Consider the following 24012-nt stretch of genomic DNA (forward strand, 5'->3'; position numbering starts at 1 on the left):
ACACTACTTTTACCTACCCAATATAATTAAAATACTACTCCCTCTTCTCAGATACCGTGTCTGTTACACTATAGACACGGTATTTTAAGAGGGGTGTAATTAGTAGATAATTAAGAATGTATTAGTGAAAATAATTATCTTATAATATAAATAATTATAAATTAAGATTAAAATAACTAATTAGTTTAATTAAAATTAAAAAATTTAAAATGAGATTAAAGTGTGTAATCATTTTTCAAAAAAAGAAAGTGACATGGTATGTGGGACGACATAAACGGCAACGTGGATATGATATCTGGCACGGAGGGAGTATTATTTTTTAAACTCCACACTGAAAGTAAATATATAGTTATTCCTTGGTCGAAGGGAGTATTATTAATATTGTGATTTTATGCCTATAAAGTGCTGAAGGAAATCAATATTTAAAATGAAAATTACTACAGATAAATGTTTGATATACTCCCTCCGTCTCAAAAGTATAGTCTTATTGTGCTAGGCACGAGATTTAAAGAATATTGATATTAATTGGTAGTTGGTAAAAAGTAAAGATAAATGACTTTTTTGCACTTGTGAGTTTATTAGTGTAAAAAATAGTGGCAATTGTGTAATAATAATGAGAAAGTAAGGATAATTTTATAGTGATATGATTATTTATAGAAATAAGACTATTGTTTTCAGACGGACAAAAATGATATACAAGATTATTGTATTGGGAGGCAGTACTGTACAAGGCAAGATAAAAATTTTACTAGATGAATCAAATTATTACAACAAAGATTAAATTGAAATATACTAAAAGCAAGGATGAAATTAAAATTTGAAACCGTGTAATTCCGCTATGCAATAAATTATAATTTCCTTTTTTGATCATAAATGTCGTGTTTTACGTAACATATTTTTTTTCATTTGGCATTATTTATTTTAAAAAATATCACATCAAATATATTTTGTCTCTCATATAACATCAAATCAAATACTAATTTTTTAATTTTTTTTAAATTTTCAAAATTTGAAAAAGCTCTGTCTAAACAAACCCTCGTACTATTGTATAAATATTGTAATTGCTACCTATTTGCTGGTTAAATCAAATTAATATAGTTTTAATTTGACTTAGTCAGAACAAATAGCAAGATGAACCACCCATGATATCATAATATATAATGTGTTTTTTTTTTTTTTTTTTTTTGTTAAATTTGAGAAATTTTGGTTTGAATATAATATTAAAATAATATTTGATAAAATATTTTATGAGAAAAAAATATATATATTTTTTTAAAAAACAAGAGTTCAAATAATTAAATTTAAAAAAATTAAACTAAAAAAACAAATATATAATATCATATAACATACTAAATTATTAATTTTAATACAATATATATACACTTCATATAAGATATAAATTGCATAGCTCTTACTTCTATATAAAACAATATTATATATATATATATATATGCACGATTGTCTGTCTTGCTTATTTGTACAAGAGGTGAAATCAAAAGCAAACACACCCTTATCATGGTTTTGTTTATTATTAAATTTTTTCATTTTTTTTTTTTAATTTTACAATACAAACTTTACTATTCTTTAAAAATATGATACCAAATTTTGTGTACAGAGTATCTCACGCAGGGACGAAACTCACGCTAGGCGAACCATCTGTAGCATGTGACTTGAGGCGTGAAGGGTTTGAACCCATAACCTCATGGTCACAAATCCAATCCCTACATCGCCAAACCATCCTTTACGAGACATCTAGAAATTATTTTTTTTAATTTTTTTTTTTTTTTTTTTTTTTTTTTTGTGTCTGCTAACGGTGGTTCCGATGCAAAAGCTTCTAACAAAAAGAATACATCCAATAGATGAGAATCTATGTTTGTTACAGCGATTCTAGCAATGATTTTGGTGAATGGTGGTGTAAAGGGAACATTTTTGTAGTCTCAATGGAAAAACGGTGAGTAGTTATTGATTATTGAGAGTGAGAGTGAGAGTGAGAGGGATAAAGTAGATATGTTTTGAGTTGAGGGAAAATCAACAAATGGTGGTGGTGATTTCTTGAGTGTGTAAATCGTTTGTATCTATATATTTTTGTGTTTTAATGATTTTGATAGTAAATTTTGTCTGAGTTGGAACCCCAGAGGTAGATCGTTGATGACCGAATTGGATTAATAAATTATTTTATACTTTATGTACTTGTCTTCGTCAGTATGTGTATTATGTGTATTCCCAGCCTATCTGAGAGCGAATAATCAATTTGTCTCGCGTGAGTTTTTTTTACAGTTTGATTGCAAATCTAAGGGTGTGTTTGCAGTAAAAAATTAAACTTAATAGTTGTTTGATGTGATATAAATAGAGGTTAATGTGATGTTTTGAATGTAAAATAAATTTATAGTATAATATAAAAATAAAATAAAATAATTGTTGGATGTAATATTTTTGGAGAAAAAAAGAATCTGAATAGTAAAAATACGTTGTAAAACTCACGAAATAACACAACCTAAGTTATTGTTGTTGTGTGTGTTACTTGATTTCGGGGCAAACTAACATAATCTCATCAACAAACAATCAAATTACATAACCATGCAATATCTATTATATTCCTACACCAGAAAAAGAATGCAATTTTGTCAAGAACCCTACCAAAATTACACAAAAACAACAAAAGAACAATTCACCATACCATCATTTTCAGCTACAAAAACTAAACAAAAACCAGCCATAAAACTAAATCAAACTCAATACTAACTCCCTAAACTTTCAAAACTAAGTTCAAATTATTAAGATGATCATAGAGATAATAGATTCATGGAAGAACAAGAACAACATTGCACCAACCTGTTCACACTCTCCGGCTGTGTGGCTGCGGCAAGACCCCGTCGAAAAAGTCTCCGAAGTACCCGCGAGGCTCGTGGACGAGCCTCGATATTATGTCCCGCACCGTCACGACACCCTCCAGGTTCCCGCCGTCATCCACCACGTATATACGGTGGATCGTCTGCGAATCCAGCTTCCTAATCACTTCGATCAGCGTATCCCCCCGCCGGCACGTCACCATGCTGCTTGGCGCCTGCAGCTTCTTCAGATGCTCGTCGGCGTACCGTCTCACCACCGTCAAAAACTCCTTTGCTGTCATGGATCTGCGCGCAAGAAACGATATTCTCAAAATGGTTTAGCGTGGCAAATCGTTCTAAGGATTGGAGTTCGTCGAATGACCTGTAGTCCTTGTAGATCTCGGATGCTATGAGAAGGAACTGAATGTCTCGGAGACTTATATTCCCGACTGCCTTGTTGCCGTCGTTTGAAACTACGGGTAAGCCTCCAACGCCCTTTTCTCCCATTAGTTTGAACGCCTGCAGCACGGGATCATCCTCGTAAACCTGCATAAAGACACGGATTTTTTACGCGATTCGAATGGGGAAAAGGTTTTGATTTCGATCGGGGGAAGGTGCCCTGTTCGTGTACCTTTACCATGTGCTGAGATTTCATTAATGGAAGGTCTAATTCGGATAGCTTTTTCGAACCTAAGGTTTCGAACCAATGGAGGCCAGCGCATTCTTTGAGCATGTGAATAACCGCGCTTTGTGTGACGATATTGTCGATCTTGGCTTCGCCCATGTCGACGACCGGGATGCTTTTCATCCTGTATTTCGACAGCAGCAGCAGCATTGTTAGAAAGGAGTTGGCTTTCTGCAGCGCAAGGAATGGAGCCCATCGGAACGATCCTGAGATGTCTCCGACCTGGTTTTTTTTTTTTCGAAAAATGGATGTGGGATTAGCTTAGATCATCGAGAAATCTGTTTATATCATAAGAATGATGATATGAAAGAGAAGAACGACAACCATTGTGTTCTTGTACACGTCGGAGGATGTTAGAGTCTTGAAAAATTCTCCACAGGATGCTGTTGGAGAGTCGGGATTCGTACTTTTGAACCTCGGGGATGTGATCCCACTGGCTGCTGCTGCAACTGCAGCTCCTATGTCGCCCTCAGAGCCCGAGTCCGAGCCCGTCGTGGATGCATCGATGAACGACCATGCGTCGCCCTGCGACTGCCCTTCCATCTTTTCAGACTGCAATGATTGATACCCAACCATTAGCTTCATTTATTTGCACCATATATCATATAGATACACAGAAGAACAGATAGAACAATTTGTCTTATTGAATGTAATAGCTATCAATTATGGATTATATAGATACACAGAAGAACAGATAGAACAATTTGCCTTATTTAATGTAATAGCTATCAATTATCGATCATCGATCATCGATCATCATCATCTCGGGGGAAAAAGTATGCAAGAAAAATTGGAAGCCTTCTAACTATTGAGAATCTGAAAAAACCAAGATTTCCAATCATGTTTGCATCAATCCATTACTTTTTAGATCGAAGCATAACCAATGTATTGTCAATTTACACGATGCAGATGCATATATCCAAATTTTGAGAATCTATAAAACAAGATTTCCAGTCAGGTTTGCATCAATTCTTTCCTATTGAAATCGAATCATATGCCGATCTTTTTTCAAACTATACAATGCAGATGAAATTACAGAGGTAAAACTGCATATATCCAAATTTTGAGAATCTACAAAACAAGATTCCCAGTCATGTTTGCGTCAATTCTTTCCTATTGAGATCGAATCATATAGCTGATCTGTTTTCAAACTATACAATGCAGATGAACTTACAGAGGTGAAACTGAATATATCCAGCTGCCATTTTTCAAAATCAAGGAGAAACAATTTGTGCAGAGTTATAAGCAAGAAAAGGGATTCAGATAATACCTGATGCAAAATCCAGACAACGATCCCAGCGAATTCGACAACGCCTAAGTATCTGTCCATCCAACCGGAATCTTCCGGAGCATTGACATCTACCACTGGAGCACTGAGTACTCTGTGCCGTGCAAGTAACTTGACGGCTTCTGCTAAATTTGTGTCCGATCTTATCTCAACAACTGCAGGGGATAAGGAACCAATAGAACCAACAGAACACAACTGAATACTAATGGAGGATTGTAAATTTGTAAGATGAATCTGGAATTGAATACAATGCTTGCAAAACAATCTTGTGTTGATTCAAACTGATATGAATTAGAAAAATATTTACAGTCTTTGTCAAGGATACGAAGGAGTTCTTCAATGAGATTGATTGCCTATACAGATTGAATCTAGAACAGATGACCTAATTAATATGTACCGTATGCATAACAGATTGTACAGTTGCCAAAAATGTATTCAATCCCTAACGTAATGCCTTGCATCTTCATCAATCATACGATTTCTTAAGAAATTGCCTATGAAATCCATCAATCAATCCATCCATCCACCCATCACTGATAGGCTGATAGCAACAACAAATCAAATCTACTTTCTGTAATTCGTAAACAAATTTCTCTCAGAAATGAAATTATCAGAGCGAATAATTAAATCCGACGTACTCTGGTCCGCCGGAGCGGGAGGGAAAGCTGAAACAGGAATGCTCTCGAAACAAGCATTGAGCTTCTCGGTAGGGCTGAGCTGCGGCTCCTGCACATCCCATAGATCCTCCACCTGCATTCCCAGCTTCGCCTCTGGGCTCGTCGGCGTTCGAGTCTGTCCTTCCGCGGCCATTTCTCTTTCCGAAAAACTCCGAATTCCTCAGAGGTAGAAAATCAATTCGATTAACTAATTAATTGATTAGCCAGGCTGCAGTTGCAACGCGAGGCCATTGAGATAGAGATGGATGACGACGACGACAAATTCGGAGCGCTGTCGGTGCGTATCCATCCGATTCTCGACCTTGAAGCTCGGCATCTCCACCCCACGCGCTTCCCACGCGCTACATGCGACTTCGATCTTCCCAATTTATTCTTACTTAATACTCCTTCCCTCGTCCCACGTACCGCCTACAAAGTATTTCAAGAAATATGTAATTAGTAGATAATTAAAAATATATTAATAAAAATAATTATTTTATAATATAAATAATTATAAATTAAAATTAAGAGAATTAATTAGTTTAATTAAAATTTTTAAAAAAATAATTATTTTTAAAAAAAAAATGACATGACATATAGGACAGACAAAAATGCAACGTGACATGATATGTGGAACGAAGACAGTAAAAATTAAATTCTAGCCATGTTTATCTCGGAATTTTAAGTTTTTGATTTTTTTAAATTGATTTGAAAATAATTTTGATTAGAATTTTTTAAATAATATTTAATATAATATTTTATAAAAAAAAAAAGGTATTATAGATATGCTTAGCAAAATTGTGTAGACTGAATAATATTATCCTTCTGTCTCACGTTAGATATCTGAGTCCTCATCTAATATAAATAATTATAAATTAATATTAAAATAATTAATTAGTTTAATTAAAATTTTAAAAAATTCTAAATTAAAAAATTTCTTAATGAGATTGAAGTTTGTAATTATTTGTGAAATATAAAAGTGACATGAGATGTGGAATAGATAAAAACAGCAATATAATATAGATATAGTAGGTGGGACGGAGAGAGAATAATATTTTATTTAAAATTAAAAAAATATTTAATTTTTATATGTAATTTTTATAAAACTATATTAAGTGTGTTTATTTCGATCACAAATTAATACTATTCAATTTTCACCACACTGATAAAAAAAAATTATATATTATTTTTTTAATATTATATAAAAATACTATTTAAATCAAAATTAATATCAAAACCTAATATTACTGGAATCAAAACCAAACAAACATATAATAGCTTTTTCTGTACCATTTTTTAATTACGATTGCAAAAAAAATAATGAAAAAACATAATATTTTATACAAAAGTAAAAAAAAAAAAAAAAATCATTACAAAAATTAAAAAATTAAATATTCAACTAAAATAGTATATTTTATATTTTTGGCATGGTTATTATATAACATACTAAAAATCATTTCATACAAAAATATTGAGTGAACGGAGCTATTGTTTTATTTTAAACAATTATTCAAACCAATTTTTTTGTGTGTTTGGTTTTGATTTTCGTATAAATTTTTTATTTGAATTTTAGTTTAAATAATATTTTAATAGTATATTTTACGAAAATAAAGAAATTAATGTACTCCCTATGTCCCATAGGAAATACATCATTTTCTAATTATGTCATTAACACAAGAGTATTATTTTTTAATTTATTAATTGTATTATCTACTTGACATAGTAAATATTCTTATAACTTAGAATATATTATGCAAATGTCATTATTTTTATATTATACAATACCTATAGAAGTATTTTATTAATTTTTTGTTACAACCAATGTAACATAATATTAAAAAGTTTATGTCCAAAATATAAATTATATTTTTTTTTTTATGTGAAGAAAAAGTATTTCTATTAGGAAATGTGTGTATGGAATAATATTGACTATTATTACTCAAAAATATTTATTTTCAATTACATTAAAAATAGAAAAAAAAATAATTTTAGTCACCATATAACTAAAATTTATCAATTCTGGTCCTAATATATATAAAAAAAAAACTCAAATCAATTTTAGTCTCATAAAAAACAATTGCAATCAATTTTTGTTTCACCGTTAAAAAACTAACGGAAATTGCTGACGTATATGTAACGGAGCTGAAGTGATAGTTGATCTGGAAAATACACGACCATGTATAATTATACACGGCTACGTGCCTTTCTGTTTTGGTCTAAAATTTTATTTTATTTTTCTATGTATACTTTTTTTTTAAAAAAAAAATTGAATTTAGAACAATTGATATATTTAAAATAGAACAAATCAATAGTAATCATAATATAATTAAAATGTATCAATTTTAGTTCAAATATAAAAACTTATCGAGTATGTTCTTTTGGAAGATTTTGTCTAAAATTCTATTATTTACCAAAAAAAAAAAAAATTCTTAAAAAACATTCAATTACACTACTATTTTTTATTTTTGTATATTATAGTATTAAAAATAATTTTATATTTCAATACAGTCATATACTTCCTCTATTCCAAAACAATAGTCCTATTTTACTTTTTTGTTTGTCCCAAAACAATAGTCTCATTTCTATATATTGGTAACTAACTTTTCACCTTTTTACAAAATTGTCCATTCTTTTTTCACAATAATTACATAATGTAGGAGTATTTTAGTCTTTTAAAAATACTTTTATACCCGCTATTAATATAATACTATTATTCATTAATTCTTGTATCCATCTCAAATGTCCCTATTATTTTGGGACGGAGAGAGTATATCTACGTTGACATTGTATTAAAATATAAAATAAAATTTTAATATAATATAAAGAAAATAAAAAATAGTTGTGTAATTGGATGTTTACACGAGAAAGAATTTTGATAAATAGACAAAATCTTTCAAAAAGAATATATTTTTATAAATTTTTATATTTGAATTAAAATCGATACATTTTAATTATATTAGAATTACTATTGATTTTTTAATTTTAATTATATCAACTATTCTAAATTCAAAATATTTTTTTTAAAAAACAATAAAACATAAAACATAAAATTTTAGACCACAACAGAAAGGTACACGGCCGTGTAGAATTATATATGGTCGCGTAATGACATGATCATGTATAATTGTACATTGAAATCTACATGGCCTTGTGACTCGTATGACAACATGGTCGTGTACAATCGTACATGGCCGTGTACTTTCCAGGTCAGCTATCACGTCAACTCCATTACGTTCACGTCGGCGATTTTCGTTAGTTTTTTAACAGTGGGACCAAAATTGATTGAAATTGTTTATAATGTGACTAAAATTGATGAAATTTTTTATATTGGGACCAAAATTGATAACTTTTAATTATATTGAGACCAAAATTGATTTTTTACCTTGAAAATACTAAAAATATCCATAATAAAGAGAATTTGATAATAACACCGAAGTTACATCGAGGATTCAAGCAAAGGGGTAAGTCTCTAGACTCTCTCTGTATTGTTCTTCATGTTCTTCGTGTCCTTCGAAGCGTTCTTCATCGAAAGTCACTGATTTGGACAAATGATCCAATATTGGTTGACGAATCGATGGAGTTAACGTTCTTCGTCATATGCCAAAGCCGGAGGAAGGATCAAAGCTCCCAAAGCCGTTGAGGAATTCGTCAAAGCCAAGGGAAGGTCTCCAAAGTTCCTCTCAAAACTTCAAGATGCCCATCGTGTTCTTCAACAAAACATCAACTAGACCATCTTCGATCCAAAAGTCAAAAGGACACGCTGCCAAAAGTGTTACGGAGCACCAAATCCACCTCTTCAAGGATCAAAGCTCCAAAGCCGTTGAAGAATCCATCAAAGCCAAGGAAGAGCATCCAAAGTTTATCCCAAAGTTTCGAGGTGTTCATCTCGTTCTTCACCAAAGCATCAACTCGGCCCTCTTCGATCCAAAAGTCAAAGGGACATGCCACCAAAAGCGTTATAGAGCACCAAATCTACCTCCTAAAAGATCAAAGCCGCAGATCGTCCAAAGAAGACACCAAATCCAAAGCCGACGGTCAAATCGTCCACACGGAGACTGAAGCTCTACAAAAGGCGAAAAAGACAAGTCAAAGATCAACGCCGCGGATCGTCCAAAGAATACATCAAATTCAAAGTCAATGATCAAATTGCCCATACGGAGACCGAAGCTCTCCAAAAGGCAGAAAAGACAAACCAAAGATCAAAGCCACGGACTGTCCAAAGAAGACATCAGATCCAAAGCTGATGATCAAATTGTTCGTACGAAGACCAAAGCTCTCCAAAAGGCGGCAATGACAAAGCAAAGATCAAAGCCTCAGATCGTCTAAAGAAGACATCAAATCCAAAACCGATGATCGAATCGCCTACACAGAGACTAAAGCCCTCCAAAAGACAGAAAAGTCAAATCAAAGATCAAAATCGCGGATCGTCTAAGGAAGACATCAAATCCAAAGCTAATGATCAAATTGCCTACACGAAGATCAAAGCTCTCCAAAAGGCGGCAAAGCCAAATCAAAGATCAAAGCCGCGGATCATCCAAAGAGAACATCAAATCCAAAGCCGACGATCAAATCGCCCGCATGGAGACCAAAGCTCTCCAAAGTTTGGCAAAGTCAAACCGAAGACCAAATCTCTTCGGATTAAAGAAGCCATCGAAAACCAAGTTGGAAAACAAATCGACCCGAAAAGATAATCAAATTACTCATTTAGAGAATACGACCCACTTTAAATCCAAATTAAATATAATTTGTACAAATTTTTGTGTTTATTAAAAATAACACAATTTTTTGTCTACAATAAAGATATATCTTTTGTAAGATGCACAAAAAAGAAAAAAAGTATCATCTGTAGAGGGACGGAAGGAGTATTATATTGGATATTAATTATAAATATATATAAAATTTGTTCATACAAATTTTTGGTAACATGATTCTCCATAACTTTTATTAAAAAATATAATATATATTTTAATAGAATAAGTCAACAAATTGTATTATATATTTATATTAATATACTATTGTTGGAACCTAAAATTTAGAGGCTTCAAAATCGTTCATCAATTCCGTCGGTGTGGGTTCTACAAGTACACCAAAGAGTCTGTCCGTCGTCGGATTGGAGGCGGCTCCTTCGGTGGAGCCTGCACGGCTTCGAGCCTAAATGAGGTTTCGAGCCTAAACGACCAATTTCGATGGATTTAAACTAATATTTACTAAAACTTGGATAAATCTACTAGAAAGCCGATAAAAACATGTTGGAAACATAAATTAGCAAGAAATTAAGATAATCTCCTAAAATTGATAACCTAATAAAATGATAAAGACTTGTAGAGGATATGTGAGTTCTTTCTCGTGTGTATTCTTTTCATTATATTTATCCTAATATCAAATAACTACATTTTCTATTAAAAGGGTAGTTTCAATATTTCTTCCACTACCTCCAACCGCCTGGTAACCTCCCTTCATCAGCTTCCAACCGTTGAATTCGCTTTGAACCGCCGCCATTACTTCTGACCCGGCTCTCTACTCATTTTGCAACTTACCCTGAATTGCCTTCATTTCATCTCTAGCTGGTTTACGGGGTTTTGTTCCAAATAGCCTTGAGTCGCATGGAGTCTTCGGTTTTCCTCTTGTTGGTTTGTTCCATGGAGCTTTTTGAATAAAATATGAATGTGCATAGGCCTTCCACTGATGTTTAGTACGAAATTATTAATTCATGGTCAATGGAGGTAGTTATCTCCATAATATGTGGAAACTGTTGTTTTCTGTCTTGTGAAAACACCGCAATCCAATGGAGACAGTTGTTTCAACCCAATGGAGCCAGCAATTTTTGACCTTAAAGGATTGTTGCATGATAGAAGCGCCATAGTCCAAAAAGTTATTGTCCTAAGGTTAATGGAGATTGCTGCCTAGGGTGCATAGAGACCGCTGCTTTCGGCCTTGTGGAGACAACAATCATTTGGTTTGTGGAGGCATAACAGTTCAATAGAGGTTGTTGCTTTCAACTCTATGGAAGCAGCAGTCTTTGGCTCTATGGCATGAAGTTCCCATTGGACAGCTCCGTGGCCTGGGAGCTCTGGTTCTGCTTTTGTCTTCGAGCCTCCTTCATATTCAAATGCTTTTGGACCTATATCCAACATTTTTTTTTATTTTATTAGCACGATCCTCATGGTTGATATAAAAAAAATATTATCTCTGTCTCATCTAATTTGTCGATTTTAACTTAGACAGAGAGTTTTATGTATGGTGTAATTACTAAACAATTAATAAATATATTTGTGAAAACAATTATGATTTATGTATAGTGTAATTAGTACGTAATTAAGAAATATATTAGTAAAAATAATTATAATTTAACAAAAATAATTATATTTTAAGATTAAGATGACTAAATAATTTAATTTAAATAAAAGAACTTATAAATTATGAGTTTTAAAATATAATTAAAGTGTATAATTATTTTTCCAAAATATAAAATGACAAATTATGTGAGACAGACAAAAATAAAAATAATTGACAAATTAAGTAGGATAAAGGAGTATATATTTATCCAAAAAATATAAAGTTAATACAACCCATAATTTAAAAAAAATATATATTTTTTACTATTTTTTTTGCTCACTCCAAAATATTTATTTACTATTTTATTAAAAATAATTATACATTTAATACCAAAATACATTACCTTTTACCTATATTAAATTACATGTATAATTACTTTATATATAAAAATAAAAAAACTTCTTACACACTTTCACAGATAAATAAAATATTTTTATATTTTAATTTATTATAAAATCTCAAAATACCGCTTTAAAGTAGAACGGAGGAGCACGTGGAGATATTTTTTTAAAAAATAATAAAAAAATAAATATATATATTTTTCAAAAAATATCAATATATCATATATATTTATTTTAAAAATTATCTCAAAAAACAAACAAAAGCTAAACTTAATTGGATTGGGCTGATTAAATTTCGCCCAAATGTGTATTGTTTCGCAAATAATCTGTTTATTTATCAATTACTTATAATGCAAATCTATCAGCTATACTTCTGAGTTTTGAGGTGGGAGAGAAATACATATACATACATACATACCTTTTATTTAGCAATAAGTGAGAGCGCGACCAAAAAGGCGGGCTATGGAAGGCGGCTCCTCCGCGTCTCCGCCGTTCGACGCTACCAACTCGACGGCAGCCTCTACCGGCGGAGCCTCCAAGTTCCTTGCCAACCTCCCCACTCGAGGCCTCCTCTCCTCCGCCGTCATCTCCACCAACCCGGTTCGTATTCTTCATTCTCCTAACCCTAGTTCCCTCTTTCCAATTCATCCCTTTCCTTGTTCTTTCTCAGTTGTTTCTTTTTATTTATTTATTTATTGTATGCAAATGCAACTGCCTTGTAAAGTTATAGCTACTGATTTCACAATGTAGTCACGGTAATTAGGAATGGTAAATTAGGGTTTCGTTGATTTCAATACCTCCTCATCTGTTTATGTCGTCAATCGAATTAGGCGGATTCATTTGATGATGCTATAGAAAAAATCAAATTGAAACTGAGGGCTTTGCCTCCTGAAATCAACTTGATTAGCTGTGATTATTGTTTAGATTCTGTGAAGATGCTCTTATTCATATCTATCTATCTATATATATATAGATAAATCTAACCTGGCTAAGAAGCCTGAAAAGATGAAGGTTTTGAATAATCTGCTTTGGATGAGATGTTATGTTAAATTGTATGCTCTAATCTTTCAATAAACTTTAAATCCCAAATTGCTTTTCGAATTTGTTTGAACTGACATTGTGGCAACATTGTATTTGTGACTCCTAACCGATTTTGTTTTTCAGTATTAAATGTGACCCACAATTAGCCACTTTCTTGTTTTTGGACCTCGGTACGAGTGGCTATTTTCTTGCTTTTTGTAATATTTTCATCTAGTAAGGGGATTTTAGAGTAGATAACACCTGCTGGTTTCCATTTAGTTTACGCGCTATATGCTTACCTTTTGCTTTTTATGTTGTCGTTTCTATACCACTTGTAAGGCTGACATAAATTGTTATGTAAAATAAGCTCATTTGTGGAACAAGATGCTAAAATGCTTGCTCAAAAAATGAATTATGATAAATAGAAGGAATTGTCCATCTAGTCTTTGGCCAGAACAGCTATACTTGAAATCCTTGTCTGTACATTATGGGTGTGTTTGTTTGGGGGATTGGATTATATTTCACTATTCATCCTATTCCCCCCCCCCCTCTCCCCCCCAAAATATCAAATCAAACACCTATTTTTATTTTTTATATTATACTAAAAATCAATTTACATTCAAAACATCACATCAACACCTATTTATATCACATTATACAGCTATTCAAATTCAAAATTTTTACTATTCAAATCCCAACTCAAAATCCAAACCCCCAAACAAACACACCCTATGAATGCATGTATGAGTGGAAAAGAGGTGTGCATAAGCTAGGCGTAATTTTCCTCTGTATCTCATCCTTTTACTTTTACTCATCGTCATTATTTGTCATTCCAATTCCAATTATGCAGGGTGGAATGCGAGTTTATATCTGCGACCATGATACATCACCATCAGGTTCGTTTCTCAGTTTCTGCATGTTCAATTCTTCCTCATCTGTGATCTGCAAATAAATGCTGTATCCACTTGAAAATAAGATCTTCCAGGATACGTTTTTCTTTTGTAGTTCTAATTTTCTGATAGTACTTCCATTTCTTAGTGCTCTATTTAATGGGATATCTGATCTTGATTTTGTTGACACAGACGACCAGATTATAAAAACAAATCAAACAAATATCTTGATTAGGTCCCTTATGCTTAAGAATCAAAATGGCAGCTGTAATTCAAAGGATGGAAAAAGCAACCAAGGCTCTAGGAAACGGTAATTGAACTGTGGACTAGTGCCCACGGCCCAGTTGATATTACTTCTCAATGGCTTGTGGTTATTTCGCTATCCTCTAATTTTATATTGCATTAACTGCTCTCAGGGCTTCTGAAAAATCGTTGGAAAAAGCAGGAAAGAAGGCTATGTCTAGCACTAATCATGGTACTTCTCAAGGTGAGATATTCGCCTTTTTCTGTTTCTTAACTTGGTAATGTAATACTTTCTTGCTTTTATGTATTATCAGTTTATACACTTTCCATGTGAAACTTGTCCCTGTTATTTGTCACTTTGTTAATGCATTTCTTTTCGCACGGTTAGAACATAGAAGCATCCATAAATGGATTTCACCTGGGGAGTGTTTGGCTGTCGAAGCTTGATTCCAATGGAGAGAATCCTTGCATGTTATAAAATAGAACAAATAGTTTCTTGAGCATGTCATAGTTTTTTACACTTATTAATTCGAAGCTAAATTTTCTTTGGAAGTCCAATGCATTCCTCAATTTTAAGGAAAGATTCACCTGTCTCTCAATACTTATGCACACTTAGGATGTGTTTGTTTGGGGGTTTAAATTTTAAATTTGAATAATGGTATGACGTGATATAAACAAGTGTTGATGTGATATTTTGAATATAAAATTGATTTTTAGTATAATATTGAAAATAAAAAATAGGTGTTCAGTTTGATATTTTTGGGGATTTAACTTTTGGTGAATAGTAAAATTCGGTTAAAATCCTCCAAAAAAAACACACCCTTAGTTAGTTGGTGTGCCTGGAATGCTCTAATTGAATTTCTTGAACCTATTTATACACTTTTATTCGAGGTAAAACCCGAATTTTATGTTATGTAACATGATACTTCTGTGATAAGCAAATAAAAACCAGTCAACCGTTTGACATGTTCTTAACTCTTTTTGCTGCTCGGGTTTGTAGTACACTGTATAGTCGATCAGTTGAAAACCGGCACTCTTATCCCTGTCACTTTAGGCTATTACTAATCTTTTATTTGGTAATTCAGGAGGATCATCAATAGCCCCCGACAGAGATCTGCAGAACTTGACAGTAGATAGGCTCCGAGCTCTTCTTAAGGAGAGAGGCCTCTCGGTGAGGGGAAGAAAGGCAAGTTCCACAGCCAATTTTCTAAATTTTTTTCAAATCCCTACTTAGTTGTGAATTTGTGATTTATGAATCGCTCTGTTCAACTACACAAGATTAATGCATATGTTGTGATTTCCATTGTCAGGATGAACTGATTGCTCGATTGAGAGGCGCGAGTGGATGATAAAGAGAGAGAGTTGTGAAGAAGAGTCCATTTGGGCAAACATTTCTTGGAGCAAATCAGCTGTAAGATTACCTTTTTTATAATTTGAATCTCTACTTGACTTGACTTGACTTACATTGATTAATATTTTGGTGCAACTTTTTTGTGTGTTCTTAAGAGTGGCTTTGATAGATTGCCATTGGTTTTTTAGTGAAACTTTTTTCTTTTCTTGTTGGCTTTAATACCCTCTCTCTCTCTCTCTCTCTAATTATGCATAAAAAATGGCAATTCATATATTATAGTAAAATTTGTTGAATAGTGCGGGCGGTGGTTTCAGTGTTGGTTGGTCGTGATTTGACTCAATCGGCACACATGACTAAGGCGGGTTTTGGTGTCGTGGAGTTTTATATCTGTACTTTGCTCTATAAATATATTTATTGTGTTAAAAATAGTATGTTGTCTGTTTTAATTATATATGTTGATTGGATCAAATAAGTCAGTACTCGAACCGAAGCTGATGTTCTTTGTGATTGCTGTGATTCTATGGTGTGTTTTGATTTGTATATGTGTTTAAACCGTGTTTCAATTAAGGTTGATGGGATGTTTTGAATGTAAAATTGATTTTTGGTATAATATAAAAAATAAAAATTAGGTGTTTGATTTGATATGTTTTGGGGGAAAAAATAGAATGAATAGTGGTTTTAAAATTCGATCCCCCGAACAAACACACCCTTACTAAACAGTGTTTTTACGTAATCATCATAATATACTTAGGGGTGATTGGTATCGAGAAATGAGAATAAGAAAATAGAAATATCCTCATTTCTGTTGTATGGTTGAGGTGGATAATTCAGAATTAAAGAATATATTTTTTTTTTTTCCTAGAGAAATGAAATTGAGAGGTATAGTGTTTTTTTAATTATTTTTTACATTTAATTTTTATGATTTAATTTGTGTTTATTTGTTATTTGTTATTTTTTAATTTTTAATTATTATTTAATTTTTATGATAAAACCGTTGAGATTAAATGGTTTTTGTGAAATAACTTTTAAATAAATTCTCTTATCAAATCAAACTAAAACGTTTACAGTAGCGTTTCAGAACAGTCTTTCGATTTTGATTCTTTTATTTTTTATTATTGTCTTTAAAGTCTCTTATTTACAAATATATATTTGATCATATTATTTATTTTAACATATTTTTTATTATTTAGTTATTGAGTTTTCTTTTATAAAGTTAAAGTAATTAATCTTTTTATGTGAATTATTTTATTGTAAAATATTTGAATTTGTTAAAATTAAGATAAAATAGAAAATGTTAATACTTATTATTAATTTATTTTTGTATATAACTTTTTATTATAAAAATCTTGTATTAAAAATGAATACATAGAATACATTTACTTGATATTATAAATTTAGTAAAGAAAATTAATAATAAAAGTATTTTAGTAAAAAAGAATTACTCATATTTTTCAATAAAAATAAGTTATTTTTCATACAAAATGTCTAAAATATAACAAAGTAAATACACACTCCCTACTTATTCTTATTGTGTCCACTTTTTTATTTCTGCTTGTCCTATTATTTTTTTTTTTCTCAAAATTTTTTTATATATTTTAATCTAATTTAAAAAATTTTAATTTTTTTTATTATTTTAATTATTCCGTAATTATTTTTATTAATATATTTTTAATTATTTATTAATTATATTATTTTTAAATTTTAGTATCTACTATAAATGAGACACTGTAACAAGACAGAGTACTACTATTTTTTTTCCCCAAATTTTTCATTTCATATCGATACCTACTTATGAACAGTGAAATATTTCTTTCAAAGTTGAAATTATAATTTACAACCCAAACCAAACTACCACAAACACTTGAATTTTTTTTTAAAAAAAGAGAAGTGTATAATTGGGTAGTAAGCCAGAAATATAACATTTTGAATATAAAATAAAAAATATTTTATAGAATTGAAAAAAAAGTGAAAATAAATTTGTAAGACGAATTAATTTGTTACTATATTTTTTAAGAAGAAAAAAAAAAACAGTAAATTAGTCAGCCTAACGGATTCCACTAAGCTTTCGAGAATAAAACCAACAACAAAAGTGATCACCACAATGCTCGATTAAACAGTGAAACTTCAAAAATATTTATCACAATTCATTCATAATATAAAGATGGAAGTCATAATCATTGCACAGGTCGAGTATGAATTCTACAAAATGTCTTTAAAGATTAAAACTAATCTTCGAATCGGCATCCGGATTATCCACCACCACCGGAGACCAAGCAAGGCCTAAAAATGAAAAAATAAAAATAAAAAAAGAATTGTTAGATGATGTAAATGATGAACTCATCTAAAAACTTAAACTGTTAGAAATACGTATTTATTTATCTACAAACGTTAGTCAACCAACAAGAGTTACTTATTAGCAAAGCCGACCCGAAAGGGGAGGGCATTGTTTTGTTTGTTCACAAAACATTCGAAAATTTATGCATAATCTTTAATTTAGTTCACTACATTGCTATTTGGAATTTCTATCAAAAATAAGAGTGATACTAACTAGCAAGGTCAACAGGTACATGGATTTTTCACAAAATCAAACAATTAATTTTCATTTTTTATATTATAGTAAAAATTAATTTTATATTCAAAACATCAGATCAATATATTTTTACATCACACAAAACAATTATTTAAATTCAAAATTTTACTATCCGCAAGAATCCAAACCAAAAAAATCAAATCCACAATCAATCACACTCCTAAACATTAGCTTTCAATCTTGTTTTGGCACTATTAGTAAAATAATCTCTAAAATATCACGTACTTGTAGTTTTATAAACAGGTTAGAAAATTATTTCCTAGTTAAACTATTTATTTAAGTCCCATTAAATATATACATATATAAATTGTAACTTCTACCATTCACGAAATTTTCCCAATCTTCAAAACCTTTTCAAAACATATCCAAAATTTGAGATGTCAAAGAAAATAGGTAGTTTACAAAGAAAAACTCAAACTAGAACAGCTCGAGCCTTGCTAGTTGCAAGCAGAGCTCGAGCCATCATTTGGGCTCAAATCCTAAATGAGCCAAGCCTACACTGATAACATGTTCAAGTCGAGCTTGAAAGAACAACACATACTCTAGCTTGTTTACCGGCACAACTTTGGCTTCCTTACTGTGACTCAATTTCAGAAACAGATCTCTATATAGTGCACCCTTTTATGTATACAGATAAGAACACAAAGAGAAGTTCTATAAGCACAAAGAAACACCAAGTCCCCGGAAGAGGCTAAAAGAATTATCCAAATCTTGTAGAAGTAACTGGAACCTAACAGACTTTTCTACACATTACTACAGTATTCATTTTGTCTTGTAAATATTGGAATTTTCAAGATTTTTACTATCCATCAAATTTTTTCAATCCAAAATTATCAAATCAAACACCTTTTCATATATATATATATATATTATAATTAAAACCAATTTTAAGTTTAGCAAACAACATCAACCACTATTTATATCACGTCTATTTATATGACATAATACAATTTTCGTCAAATCAAAATTTTTACTATTCAAAATCCAAACAAACACGCATTTGAGCTTCGATCGATCTTGAAATGGATAAATACTTCAATTGTGTTTGGTTTGATTTTTTCCTCACCAGTATTTTTACAACTAAAAACATCACCGTAAACTTTTATCTTTTACATAATATTAAAAAAATCATACTAACTACTCAAATTCAAATATTTTATTAGTCAAAACTCATACCCAAAATCCAAACCCCCAACCAGAAACACATATGTAAAACAAAATCACAAACATCATGCACTAAGTCAAAAGAAAATTAAATCCAGTGTTGCACGGATCACCCAATCCACAAACAAGTTATAATCGGATCAGAAGAAACGAGAATACACCTCTGTAAAAATCAAGTCGCGCCGACGATGATATTGTTGATGGGAATGAAGATCAACTTAACGAAAAACCCTACGAAACCCATAACCACAAATCCAATCGCCGTCCTAGTCGCCACCTTCGTGAACTCTGCAAGAACAAATCAAACCAAATCAAATCAAATTTAAACAAACAATCGTTCGATTTCTACAAGCATCACAAATCGCCCAAATTCCCCGATCCACCGTACCTTTGCGATCGGGCTTGTGGCATCGCTTGACGAGGCGAACGCTGTCCTTGGCAAAGTCCCTCAGCGGATCGAAAACGGTGTCTAGAGCATCCATACTGATGATCTTCTTCTTCTCCTTTCTTAGATCTGAGATTCGAGTGCGAGAATGAATTTGGGAAATTAGGGTTACAAGAATTGGGGATTTTTATAGGGTCGAAAGATATTGAGGGGATTTAACGAGTAATTATAATTGGTCGAGGTCAGCAAAGATGACGGCATGTGAATTTCCTTAAGTACCCCTATGTGAAATTACATAATTACCCATCTTCTTTTGTCATGGCATGGCAAGACAAATTAGAAGGTAAATTGTAAGGTATAATTTAAACTTCGATTTTAATATTAGGATTTAGACATTGTTGGTTTTAAGTTTAATTATAGTATAATATAGATTTAATTAAATAAATTTAAAATATATTTTAAAAATTATGAATGTATTTTACTCATTGTGTCCCAAAATAATATGCACATTTGAAATTGATATGTAAATTAAAGAATAATAATATTATATTAATGGTTGATGTAAAAATATTTTAAAAATATCAAAATATCCTTATTTTATGAAATTATTGTGAAAAAAAGTGGAAATAGTTTTGTAAAAATATGAGTAGTTATCAAAAATGAAAATTGAACTATTGTTTTGGAACGGACGAAAATGACAAAATTGAACTATTGTTTTGAGACGGAGGGAGTATTTCAATATGTTTTTCGATTAATATTATTAAAAAAAATATAATACTTTCTTTGTCTGTCAAATTTACTCTCACTTTACTTTTTAGTCTATGCTTTAAATTTATTAAATTACTAATTTTGGCAACGTTAACAAATTAATATTTAACTATTATCCTCTATTTACTACTTATAAAAATACCCTCAACTATCTTTTTATTTTTATCACATTTTCAATAGAATACTCATTTTTTTAATCTTACCCAAATGTTCTAATTTTTGCTAACGGAGAGAGAATAATTTATACAATATATAATATATATTATACTTCATCCGTCATCCAATTGTGTGCTCATTTTATTTTTACTTTTTCGGGTAAAAAAAAGTAAAAAAAAAAGGTATTTTTTTTACTAAAAAGATAAACCGAAATAAATTTAGATGACAATAAAAAAAATAAGAATAAATTTGAATGACAGATAGAGTATTTATTAACAAAAACTAATAATTTAATAGTATAAAATATTATTTAAAGTCATGATTCATAATAAATCATATTCGGAAGCAAATACGTACGTAATTCTCACAACCGGATAAATCTCATATCTCCACCAATATACGAAAGACTGTTAAAAAGAAAAATAGCCGTAAAATATCGTTGTTTCTCCGCTCTTTCTCGCATTGCAATATGTCACTATATTTTCTCCACTTCTATGAAAAAAGAAATAGCTGTCAAATATCGTTATTTATTCGCACTTTCTCGCATCGCAATATGTCGCTATATTTTCTCGGCTTCGTGCATGTTGTCCATGGTTGAATAACAAGACTCTAAATCTAATGAACGATTTGGGGTGCGGTTGGAGTTGGGGAATACAATCGATTTTGTTGGTTTCTTACACATCAAATTTTACTTTCGATTTCGTACGAAATTTAACCAACGATTTAGGAGTGAAAACTGAATTAAGATGGGTAGGAACTGAAGGAGGGAGTGTAGTCTAATTAATTTGTAAAGAAAATTGATTTTAAATGAACTTGTGGAATTTGGGATTAATCTCTAATGGTCAGTTTTTAATATAGATAATAAAATTAGTTAGTTTAGAATTTCAAAGATTAAAATGATTTAAGATACATTGTTTTTTTTTTTTTTTTTTGTGAGTTTTGAATTTTAAATAGTAAAAAGTTGAATTGAAATTATTATTTGATATAATATAATTAGTTAATGATGTAATATTTTAATATAAAAATTATGTTTATTATAATATAAAAATAAATATTTAATTTAATATTTCTTAGAAAATATTAAGAATAAAAAAATTGCATAAAAAGTTCTAAAAAAAAAATTTAAGATTCATAGAATTTGAGATTATTAGTTGCTTTCATAGATTTGTAATTTTCTTTTATATTTTAGTGTAGTAACTTAAATCTGTATACTGATGATTAGTAGTTGAAATTTGGATTGAATGCAACCATACTAATTTATATAACTGATGGTTAATATTTATAAGTTTGATTAGATATAAAGATAATTAATTTATGTAATTGATGATTAGTAGTTCAAAGTTAAATTAAATACAACCATAATTAATATATATATATAATAATAATATAAAAAATAAAAAAATATAGATTGATTTCAAATAGATTAAAATAATAAAATAAATATATAAATTTCTGACAAAAAGTGTATTATATATTAATTATTTTATGTAAAATGGTATTAGTGTTCAATATATTATAAAACTATATTGATATACATTTTAAATACATGCTAAAGTGCGCTCATTTTATTACATCCTCCGTCCCAGATATCATGTCCACGTTGCCATTTCTATCCGTCCCACATACCATGTCATTTTCTTTTTTTAAAAAATAATTACACACTTTAATCTCATTTTAAATTTTTAAATTTTTTTCTTTAATTTTAATTAAACTAATTAGTTATCTTAATCTTAATTTATAATTATTTATATTATAAAATAATTATTTTTACTAATATATTTTTAATTGTCTACTAATTACAACCCTCCTAAAATGTTGTGTCTACGGTGTAAGTATCTGGGACGGAGGGAGGGAGTATTTATTATGTGTACCAAAAGTACGTTCATATTATATATAGTGCTCACTCCGCGATTTACTATGGGTATGTTTGTTTGGGAGATTTTGTAGGATTTCTACTATTCCCAGAAAATTTTCCCTCCAAAAATATCAAATCAAACATTTATTTTTCATTTTTTATATTATCCTAAAAATCAATTTTACATTCAAAACATCACATCAATTCTTATTTATATCACATCATACAACTATTCAAATTCAAAATTTTTACTATTCAAATCCCAACCCAAAATCCAAACCCTCAAACAAACACACCCTATGTAAATTTTCGTAAACACCAACTTTAGTTGGAATAGAGGAGTAATAAAGATACAATTATTTTTTAAATTTATACTTACTTTTTTTTTTTTTTATTTTATCTATTTATATAAATATCATTGATAGACTTATATATTTTACTTTAATTCAAAATTTACAAAATTAATCCTATAAAATCCCAAATTCTACCCTTATAAAAAATATAAATATAATATTAATTAAATAGTATCTCAATCCCAAACAATAAAATTGAATATTCGACCATAATCTTAACATATAACCCAACAAAACCCTTTATCTATAAATGATATACTGACCAAAACAAACGAAAAAATCAATCATTTGCTTAATAAAAGTCCCATTAACGTCACTTAATCTTTGTCCGTCGCACATGATTCAGCTAATGTGATTTTTTTTTGCCGGCTTAGTTTGCAAATTACTCGGTTTGACTAGAAGTTTACACAATGTATTCACTACAATTTCAGCACAATTGTGGGAGAATTTGGATTAAAGAAATTTATAATTTTGTTTGGCAATACAATTAAATTTCAAATCTCCAAAATTAGTTGTAAATTTCAAATTAATCTCTTTTCATAGTTCAAATACTCATTACAATATTATTTCAAATACTTTCATAAATCAAACAATGACTAGTGATTACAAAGTACTCTCTCCGTTCGTAAACTAATGTTCTACTTTTCTATTTGGGACGTCCAACAACCATGGTCCTATTTTATTTTTTAAACACAAATTTTACATTTTTAACCTTAATTCATTTATTATTTTTAATCTCTACCATACAATTAAGGACAAATTTGTCCAATCATAACAAAAACACAATGATCTAAAAAATAATTAAGGACAAATTTATGCAAATATACTTTAGGGCAATAAAATTGGACGAAGGGAGTAGTATTTAAGATCTAAGAAATTCAAATCAATCCATTTAAAATCAACCCTCAAATCCAAATTCATCGCACCAAACGAGACCTCAAGAAACTTGCAATAAAATCAATGACACAAGTGTGTTCTTTCATGGGATTTTCCCAAAAGTCTACTCTCGCTCACATTTATTTTTTTGCGTCATTGTATTTGACATTAAAAAAATCCTTATATTTATATAATTTTTGGTACAAAATTTCCTTCTATTAGTATTA

General features: G+C 30.3%; 3 protein-coding genes across 3 annotated transcripts; 1 reads left to right on the forward strand and 2 right to left on the reverse strand.

The window, feature by feature from the left end:
- Positions 1-2553: 2553 nt before the first annotated feature.
- LOC127262726 (SNF1-related protein kinase regulatory subunit gamma-1-like) lies at positions 2554-5819 on the reverse strand. The gene is made up of 6 exons (XM_051291520.1): positions 5440-5819; positions 4784-4956; positions 3838-4065; positions 3460-3735; positions 3211-3374; positions 2554-3134 (listed from the first exon to the last, which is right to left on the reverse strand). Exons 1-6 carry the CDS (start codon positions 5609-5611, stop codon positions 2837-2839), a joined length of 1311 nt encoding a protein of 436 aa, XP_051147477.1. The 5' UTR covers positions 5612-5819; the 3' UTR covers positions 2554-2836.
- Positions 5820-12510: 6691 nt separating this feature from the next.
- LOC127262735 (uncharacterized) lies at positions 12511-15857 on the forward strand. Its single transcript, XM_051291539.1, has 6 exons — positions 12511-12734; positions 14005-14050; positions 14237-14354; positions 14461-14531; positions 15373-15473; positions 15598-15857. Exons 1-6 carry the CDS (start codon positions 12597-12599, stop codon positions 15634-15636), a joined length of 513 nt encoding a protein of 170 aa, XP_051147496.1. The 5' UTR covers positions 12511-12596; the 3' UTR covers positions 15637-15857.
- Positions 15858-17728: 1871 nt separating this feature from the next.
- On the reverse strand, positions 17729-19975 carry LOC127263176 (protein transport protein Sec61 subunit gamma-1). The gene is made up of 3 exons (XM_051292185.1): positions 19781-19975; positions 19554-19680; positions 17729-17918 (listed from the first exon to the last, which is right to left on the reverse strand). Exons 1-2 carry the CDS (start codon positions 19872-19874, stop codon positions 19565-19567), a joined length of 210 nt encoding a protein of 69 aa, XP_051148142.1. The 5' UTR covers positions 19875-19975; the 3' UTR covers positions 17729-17918; positions 19554-19564.
- Between the last annotated feature and the right edge of the window lie 4037 nt (positions 19976-24012).

Source organism: Andrographis paniculata, unplaced genomic scaffold (genome assembly GCF_009805555.1).
Source record: "Andrographis paniculata isolate CXL003 unplaced genomic scaffold, ASM980555v1 Contig66END, whole genome shotgun sequence".
Taxonomy (NCBI): Eukaryota; Viridiplantae; Streptophyta; class Magnoliopsida; order Lamiales; family Acanthaceae; genus Andrographis; species Andrographis paniculata.

Excerpts from the sequence above, each read along its gene's own strand:
- LOC127262726 (XM_051291520.1), bottom strand. The coding sequence starts at position 5,611 with ATGGCCGCGGAAGGACAGACTCGAACGCCGACGAGCCCAGAGGCGAAG. Across the intron at positions 4,066-4,783 it reads TTGTCTGGATTTTGCATCAG|TCTGAAAAGATGGAAGGGCA; the intron begins GTATTATCTGAA and ends CAATCATTGCAG. Across the intron at positions 3,375-3,459 it reads AATCTCAGCACATGGTAAAG|GTTTACGAGGATGATCCCGT; the intron begins GTACACGAACAG and ends GTCTTTATGCAG.
- LOC127262735 (XM_051291539.1), top strand. The coding sequence starts at position 12,597 with ATGGAAGGCGGCTCCTCCGCGTCTCCGCCGTTCGACGCTACCAACTCG. Across the intron at positions 12,735-14,004 it reads CCGTCATCTCCACCAACCCG|GGTGGAATGCGAGTTTATAT; the intron begins GTTCGTATTCTT and ends CCAATTATGCAG. Across the intron at positions 14,051-14,236 it reads CCATGATACATCACCATCAG|ACGACCAGATTATAAAAACA; the intron begins GTTCGTTTCTCA and ends TTGTTGACACAG.
- LOC127263176 (XM_051292185.1), bottom strand. The coding sequence starts at position 19,874 with ATGGATGCTCTAGACACCGTTTTCGATCCGCTGAGGGACTTTGCCAAG. Across the intron at positions 19,681-19,780 it reads CCACAAGCCCGATCGCAAAG|AGTTCACGAAGGTGGCGACT; the intron begins GTACGGTGGATC and ends TTGTTCTTGCAG.